This window comes from Dendroctonus ponderosae, unplaced genomic scaffold, assembly GCF_020466585.1.
Source record: "Dendroctonus ponderosae isolate FM_Combo_2020 unplaced genomic scaffold, Dpon_F_20191213v2 Dpon_F_20191213_1, whole genome shotgun sequence".
NCBI classification, from domain to species: domain Eukaryota; kingdom Metazoa; phylum Arthropoda; class Insecta; order Coleoptera; family Curculionidae; genus Dendroctonus; species Dendroctonus ponderosae.
Window position 1 is genome coordinate 34384311 of NW_026017110.1, and position 9437 is coordinate 34393747.

Sequence of the window (9437 nt, forward strand, 5' to 3'; positions counted from 1 at the left end):
CTGATTTTACCGAGAATAATTCGTGTGAAATGCATTGTGGGTAAATTTGATGGGCTAGTTGTGGATTTATAAAACTTTTTGCGCTACCGGTGTCTAATAGGAAAGTTGCATTTAATTCTGGAATATGAATTATTGGTAGTTCCGAATTATTGTAATTGTTTACATTAATTATGTTATGTTTGTTGAATTTTGAGTTTTAGAAAAATCCTGGAATTTGTTAGTATCATCATAATTTGGGTCGTAGTTAGAATCATAATTGGAATCAAATTCGGACATATTCTGATGATAATCAAGATGTGTTGGTTCTTGGTATTCATTATATTCGTATGGGCATTCGTTCATCATGTCATTTAGTTCTCTATTTGAGAAGGAAGGGTTTTCAAAGGTATTTTCTATTTCCTCTGGATTTAGGTTGTCCACAGATTGGTTAAACGCCGTTACTGCAGTACAGTGTTCGTTTTGTTTATGTGGTTCTGTTTACACCAAAAATTTATTATTTTATTTAGTTTTGTTTGTAAATTATTGGTTAAATCTTTTTTTCCTGTTCATATGTATTGATGTCATTTAGTAAGGCTAACATTTTTGTTTGGTATTCGTTTTTAAGCATAATTAGGTACTGTTTTATTACATTCATCTGCTGTTAGGACACATATATTTGAATTTTTATTGAAGAATTGTTTTGTTTCACATATCAGTCTGTCTATTCCAGTTTCTATTCTACTTTTTTTGTCGTTTTTTTAGTTTGCCTTTCTCGTACTTCAACTAACTTCAAAAAATACAGGAAAAAATAGATATTATTTTATTGATTTCAGCATTACGCTTTTGTTTGGAAATAACGTACTTAATTAAATAAAAGTAGGTAATAGAGTGATAAATTTTCAGTTGTTCTATTTATAACAAACTTAACATCTCAGGAGTAACTTTAACCACTATCTAAGTTTACTAATTGGAAAAAATATAATTATAATTTTAGACCGTTATAAAACCAACGTTAAGTGAAATAAACCTATTAATGCGTAATATTTGCATATAAAATAGTCGTAGGTCGTTCATATTTTTGGATCAATTATTATAATGTAAAGGGGTTTACACTGTAGGTAAGATGCATTGTAGCAAACAACAGTATGGTATGAAAAAGATCATGCGCATTGTTCGTGTTAGAGTGTGCCATAGTGCCCAGGATTTAAAACTAACACGAAGAACTGGGAAGTCATAAACGAATCGCTCTTGTCTCATCGCGGATATCGAGTGACTTAACTTATTTTGTTTCCGCTCCTTGTCAAGCTCCTCAGTTTCGCGTATTTTCAGTGTCATCTTTTCAAACCGACAAAATGGTAAGTTTCTATTTTAAATTAATTTAGATTTGGTTGTTTTGTTTTCGTGTTATAACAAAAAAATTGCTTTATTCTTATAAAATACTATTAGAGAACTTAATCTTTGAAATCAAACATAAAACAATTAATAGTTATTTAGCGAAAAACTTTAATACTTCATATTTTTTGATTAATGTTTCTACTATTTTAGTATGGTTTTTGAATTAACTGTACATTGAACTTTTATTCAATTTTTGTAATGTCTATGTAGCCATACGATGAATGAAAATACATTTTGCGAAATAAGAGCGTTAGAATGAGAAATTATCGCTGTAAGTTTTTTTGAAAATTATCGATGTACCGTTTATTAATAACTTTTTTACCCTACGGCGTTACTATGGATGAAATAGTTAGACTAATTATTTAATTTTGTGAAATAAAAAAATATATTGTTAAACCCCCTTATTTTAAACCAAAATTTATTCTGTAATAATTTTTAACCGACTAATTTAATTTAGAACGTTAGACTATAATACATAAGGACTCTGTTGTACTTTGGGATCTTTTTCGTTTCATTATTTTTGCCATTTTGTTAATTATATTAATTTAATTAAAATAACTGTACTAATCGTTATTTTGCATATTCGGAACGACATTCTCAAAAATAAGTGATTAATGTTTTCAGATACAACTTGTCCTAAATAAGGTGCAACTCAGTCTTGTAAATTGCGATAAAAATAATTACCTACGTATCATGAACAAACGTAATAATTTCGAAAATTTTAGGTCTGGCTAAAGCGGCTTTGGTCTATAAAAAAATAATTAAAATTTATTAATGGAGACATATAATATACAGGGTGTCCCATTGTTGGTTAACAATGATAGGATGTAGAGAACATTTGAAAATAAGGCCAGTTAGAAAATAAAGTTGAAAATAACGCCAGGATAATCGTTTTTTTGAATTTGAAATTTATCAGAAATCTTATTATTGGATAGGTACGATCAAAATTAACGTTTGTAATTTGTACAAATTTACCGGTGTTTCCAAATTTGGGGATAGGATCAAGCAGTTAGATAGACCCATTTTTTGCTTCATAAAAGGTATACTTTGTTTTTCTCGAAATCTTTTACGGTTTTTGATATAAAACACTTTTTAGAGTTTTGTAGAAGTAGTGATAAAACTAATACTATGTAAAGTAAACGTATGTGAAAATAAAATCGAACCTTTTGTGTGTCCCATTTGCCTCTATGCATTTAACAAAATTGTTTAAACCTTTTACTTGCACTCCAAATAATATATTATGTACGAAAATATATTATACTTTTTACAATTATTACGTAATTAATAACGCAAACTTTTTCTTTTCGCTAAATCATGGAAAATTTGGTAATTATTGAAAATTTTTGTAATACTAAGCTGTAAAAAGCTTTCGTTTCAGGTATAGACAAGTTAAAATGGAAAATAAAAAATACAGTAGTATTTTTTAAAGTGAACACGCTTTGGAGAGAAAATTGGTAGTTTACTCCTTCTACTTTACTAAGATTGTAAGTGGAAAACTTTACATTTTTTAGGAACAATCTGTATAAAGATACTAGACCAGAAACTAAAATTTATTTGACCCGCACAAAACTTTAAAACGAAAGTAATTAAAGTTATAAAACATTGCAAAACGCGCACTCACAGAGACAAGAAAACAAGCAGGAAAACCACCACAAAAATATACAAAGCAATCATGTAAATTTTCCTGACTGTATTTCCAATTTTAATTAAAACTATTTGCCTGAGTTTCAGTCAATTATTTCGAAATCACAAATTATGAACACTTTAGAAAACGTTTTGGTGTTTTTCCAATTTTAGTTAGTTAGTAGTTTAGTTAGTCTAAAACAAACAATTGTTAAAACATTTTGGCCATTAACACATGCATTATTATAACATTTTAAAATGGTGGAATTTTAATTAAAAAAAACGAAACACGATCATATTGTTTATTTGTTTATTGTTTGTCACTTTTTAAATGTCTCTTTCACTTATCTTTTCTTTGCAAGGGTTGAAATGCAAAGAATGAACAAATAAATGAAAGGCAAACAATTAAATATAAACTAATAAATAATGAAATAAAAAAATTAACATTTTTGTTCTGAAACGGACAAGAATTAGTATATCAATACAGACAAATGACAAAACTGTAATTTGCGGGTGTACCGTAGTCATTAGGGGCAAGCGATCTAAAATATTTTCAAGATAGCCATACTTCCGGTTATACCGGAAATAGGTATCAACTTGCTTATTTTAAACGGAACACCATATATATTATTACATTTTAAAATTCTACTAAAATTCTAAATGTATTTTGTGTATAATATCATATACCTAAGTCTAACCGTTTTTTATGTCTTTGAAATTTTATGTGAAAAATGACAGGTGACATGTAAAACATGTGACGGATGTAAAAAACAGACAGCCACTCGAATAAAAATGATCTAACAATTATTTGTTATAGACTAACTGAGGATCGTGAAAAAACAGCGAAACGTTTTTTAAAGAATTAATAATTTGTGATGTCGAAATAAATGAAACCCAGAAAAATAGTTTACATTAAAATGCAAAGCAATATCGAGACCGAACGAAAGAGCAACTACGCAACATACTGCATACATATCTACTAAAATATATAAACAACAAATCAGTTTGCACTAAGAGCTCTAACGAGAATAATATCCTCAAAATTCGCTACAAAATCGTTCAGCCAATTGAATATTTCACGGCAAAAACGTTGCAAGTCAGTTGCCTACCTGATAGAAACCCAGACAAAAAAATTGTGCTTAAAAATTAGAATGAAATAATCCAGACTAATTGAAAATATTGCGGTTAATGTAAAAGTTATTCCCAAGGAAATAATTTCATTCATCACAAAAATGCTGAAAATCAATGCAAAACATAGCAAAAACGTGATAGGTTTTTTCCGCGCTGTCACGGCAGCTCTAGCCGGCGCCAATTAATCTGAAAAAGTGGAAAGACTTGTAACATCTTAAGCAGTTTTGCACTGATGATGCTAAACATTTTTTTGGATTGTTGTACCATACTTCATATTTTTAACTATAAGTAATTGATGTATACCCATTAAGTGAACTATGAGGCAACCACAATGAAGGTGACTATAATGCTCATCAAGCCAAAGCCTAGGTCTAGACTAGTTCAACCTTCAGGGCATTACAATCGCAGTGGCGCCCTTAGTACGTAAATAGCTATTTTAAATTAACTAATAAAATTCGGTTAAGGAAAGTATATACATTATTTTGTATAATCAATATAACCATCTAGTTTTGAAATTGTGAGTTTATTATGGACGCCGGTTTAAATGTTTTCGTCACAAAAACCGTTTGTCCATTTACAGGGAATTGCATAATGAGATTATTCTATTAATATATGGAAAACTAGTCAAGGTACAGATTTGGAATTATGTTAGCTGACTTATTTCGAAATCCTCGATTTGAAGAAGATATTTTTGATTTTTAAACACTAGGTTACTGGAAGTAACCTAGGCTACTGGAAGTAAGCAACAATTTGGTTGCTCTGAATGGAACACCTTGGATATTTTCGTAGTTTCCAACACTTGATCAATATTTAGGACAACCTTCAACCAGGTTGAAATTCTGGACAGTTCTTAAGAGATAAAATTTTTTCATATCCTTTTGCCATTTCGGTATTGAGCCATCTGGTACCAGTTTAGCCCAGCCACTCATTTCAGGTCGTCGCTCCACCTCATTTGCGGTGTTCCCAAACTCCTTCTGCCACTCTATTGCCTCCATCTTATTATCCTACTCCTCCACTTGTCTTCGCTTCTTGCGACGTGTCCCGCCCAATTTCACTTATGGGGGCGGCAAATTTTACGGCGTCTGACACCTTCGTTGTTTCCATGATCCACTCATTTGCCTTCCGGTCCTTCAGTTATATACCCAGCATCCTTCTCTTGATAGCCCTCTGATTAACTTTGATCTTGTCAAGTATTGCTTTACTGGTAGAATTGGTCACTGGTAGAATAGACTGATTGTATAATTCCGTTTTGAGATGGAGGGGATGTCCATTGCCAACATGTCTTTGATTTTGGCATATGCCGTCCAGGTTTGTCGTGTACTCTAGTGAATTTCCAGTTCTTGATTGGCCTTGAAATATGCAATGTGTTACATGAACTTTAATATTTTCAACCATTTACATGTTTGAAGAACTTAAAAAAACATGGTCCATTAGCTAAAAGATTAAAGAAAACGGTTCACAACGACAACTAAAATGTTCAATATTCAAGAAAACAACGCTCTATGCCAAAGATTCTATTGATTGTTCAGAAACAATAAATGATACGAGCTCAAAAGTTCGACACTGCCTTACAATTTGCATTGCAATTGTATTATGGCGACACAAACAAATTCACGTTGGAGAAAGCTTTTAGACAAGGAGACACGATCTCTCCAAAAATATTTTCCGTCCTGCTGCAGAGCGCCATGAAGAACAACAGTTGGGGAAGTATTGGAGTCAACATAAATAGGGATTATCTGAACAACCTGAGGTTTGCAGATGACGTAGTTCTTACTGCAGACCGGGTAGACTATCAGAGATCTTGTGCACGAGTTGGCCTAAAAACTAACTTTTCTCTTTCCAGTTTTGCACGTTCGTCTTACAGTTTTCTGCTACTGTATAATTTGCGATAAAATTGCTCTGCTCCTTGCAGTAGGCCTTGTAGGTCTGTGATAATGGCGTCTGCCTCATATTGGATATTACAGATGTTAGTCTTGATCTAATCACTTTCCTGCTTTTATTCTCCTCTATTGTTTTATGAATCAGGTCTGCGTTGGGTTTTCGAATGTCTTAACTTGCTTTTAGTCTTTGGCAGCTATTGTCTCCTGTGAGTTTTCTATCTCCCATTAGGTGTTTGGTTCTTGCACCAATCTTATCGTTTTTGGTGATTCTTCTGTCCGACTGGAATTTGATTACAGCCTTCTTTATTATCTCTACTATGTTGTTATGTATGAGGTCGGCGGTGGTTGGCTGCGTAGAATTATCTAATGCTTCCCTAAACAAACGTCTATATTAATATGCTTCTGGTTGTTTGAGAGAGAGGTCTCCATGGGCTGCTATTGTTGTTGTTAAGCATTTTCGTACTTTCTCTCTTTACATTTATATTTAATTGTTGAATTGATTGAGTTAGTAACTATTACTGATTAAATTTGAGAAATCCCTTCAACTTTTTTATTAAATTAGGAGAAAAAAGCATTTAGACGTTTAGTTTCTAGACGTTAATATCTACAACTTTTAAATTTCAAATTAGATATTAAAACGGGATGATCAAAATTCGAGCAATAACCTTGTACCGAAAGCAAACTTATTGCATGCCCAGCATAATACGAATTGTACTAGCAAATTTTAAGTAAGTAAAGCAATAAATTGAAAGTAATAAAAAATATTAAAAATAAAATTGTCTTGCAGGCTCCAAAAATTACACATTTCAGGTCGGCATTGATTGGGCAAATATGAAAAGTCCACAATTAACATTTCAAACTAGATTATGATTTTAATTTATTTAAAATATGGTGATTCAACTATTTGAACATCACATTTGTTAAATTTATATATTCATACTTTTATTGTTCTTGGATTTATTGTGCCCTAGTAGGTACCTTAAGCGAATACACATTATTTTATGTACTATAAGTCCATCAAGCGTTAACAGAAATGTTAATAATGGCTCAGAAATAAAATACAATAAATATTTTTGAGCATTATTAATGTTATTGCAATGTATTTAAAGAGTAGTTAAATTTTTAAAATTATTGCTGAACAAATAAATAATATAATTATGCAAACATACATTTTTTAAAGTTTTAAACTGAAACCTATCGATTATGCTTAAATTGCTCGAAAATGCGAATTAGAGAAAAACAACTTTTTATTGTGTTATTGTAACCACTATACTAAAACTTGCAAAGTATGGGTATACTATAATTAATCACCACATCCATTACTCGCAATCTAAAAAGTAGCACACGGACGCCAATGTACAGCTATGTAGTCTATTAATATTAAGTCAAAGAAAATTTATTAATTTCGTTGAATAATGGTGACTGGCACAAGGAAACGGTAGTGCCTGTACCGATTCAGCCGAAAATCGGCAAATTATTGATATTTTCCCTAAATTGGCAAAAGCAGTCTTTCACCTTCTTTTATTGCCTATATGAGTTTAAAAAAATAATCATATTATATCAATTTTGTAGCAGAGAGACAGTTTTTTGTAGCCATAAATTACAATTAAATTCAATTAAACGTCTCACTGAAACTCAGAAATTTAATTTATGAAGGATAGGTCTTTATTTTCCACTTCAGTGAATTGAAATTACGGTTCGACGAGTTTTAATGCCTTCAATCTTGCACGAAAATAATAAAACGTAGGCAGGCATCAAACGTTAATGACTTATTGTTTAACGTTTTAAGGTTGATTGAAAAATTGATGATAATAACGGTCAATATGGTTGTTCATGGAGCCAAACCTGATGACATTGCGAATTAAAGGTCTAGAAAATGTGTTTCATCTTGCAAAGATGGTTAATAGCGTAAGAAAAATTTGCGCCGAAAAACGGTGTTATAAGAAAATTTTGCAAATCGAAACGTAATAAATATGAACATATCATCTAGATATGTAGAACAAATAACAAAAAAAGATACAAGATGCCTTGAGACACTCACAGAATGGAAAGGCAGCGGCGCCTGGAAACATACCTATTGAGTTAGTTAAATATGGTCCAGATATTTTACTTCAGTTTCTGACAATATTATTCAATAAACGTATGATTGAAAGAAAAATTACCTATTCCACAAGATTGAAGTCTGACATACATTAGCTCAATTTATAAGAAAGAAGACAAAATATTATGTCAGAACTATAGAGGTATAAGTGACGCAAGCGCTATAGGGAGGTTGTACGGCAAAAATTTAAAGAAGATAATCTAGGAAGAAGTTTTGGTATGGAATAGAAATTGGCTTTATACCGGAACACCGTGTTTTGATAATATTTTTGTTTTACAAGTGATATAAAAACAAAGAGCAAGAAACATGCCCACTCACCTCATATTTGTAGACTTAGAAAAAGCGTACGATATAGTGCCCTTGAAAGAAAAAACTTTTTGAAGTATTGATAAATAATGGAAAAAGTTAGACGTAAGCTCGATCAATTTGAGATATTGCCGAATTGCAAATAGTGAAGTTAAATTAGGAAACTAAATTTCGAAACCTTTCTCAGACACAAAAGGTCTAAAACAAAGCTGTAGCATATTACCTATCTTATCTAAACCTATACAATCAAGAATTATTAGATGCTTGGAGACTCAAACTGACAAACATGGGAACTGAATGGATGGTCACTGCCTGACAACCCTCCTATTTTCCGATGATCAGGTTATCATAGCAAATAACGAGGAACATGCAGCCCAATTTGGCGTCATTCCTCTGGAGGTGTTGTCTGGGGGTGTCTTGGGAGTACAGAAAAAATAGTAAAAAACATTGAATGTTATTAAAACCTCAGATATTTGCAAAAAACTATATCAGAAGGATGGCAACAATGTTTTTCAAGGAAATCTGCCTAATTAACATTACGTAAATACCTGTTCCTTTGTAATTATTAAAAACTCCGGTAACCATGGATAAAAATTAAGCAAAGAAAATAAAAGAGACAATAATATGCGTTGAAGTTAGGATAACGGTGTCACCTTGCCGTCCAGTGCTGCGACAAAACAGTCCCCCTGCCATCTTTGTGGGGTAAATGAGTGACATACCTAAATCGGTCACAACTGTCATCCAAAACCACCTGTTAGAGGTTATGTATCATTGGTCAATGTTATTAATCAAATAAAATACAATTCTGTTGTTAAAATACAAGAAGTATTCCCAAGAGCAAGATGTCTTGCCCGTTTCACTCCAAACATCTTTGTGTCCCAATCACTTTGAGTCTCTGCTCATATTTTGAGCAGCTTCTCGTGTTCGGTTAATTAACTGCTGCTCAAATTGAACCGGTGTTCGGAAGATCAGATATTTAATATGTTCTAGTGTCCTGTGCATCTTACATACATGGTAGGAAC

The 9437-nt window shown here is 31.9% G+C and overlaps 1 protein-coding gene across 1 annotated transcript in view; it reads left to right on the forward strand.

Annotated features, from left to right (window-relative positions):
• Nucleotides 1-1144: 1144 nt before the first annotated feature.
• LOC109535705 (tubulin alpha-3 chain) overlaps nucleotides 1145-9437 on the forward strand; it is a gene marked incomplete in the record, with an annotated part of 34339 nt that continues 26046 nt past the window's right edge. Inside the window, 1 exon segment of the mRNA XM_048670287.1 lies at nucleotides 1145-1334. Within this exon segment, the coding sequence (XP_048526244.1) occupies nucleotides 1332-1334 (3 nt within the window).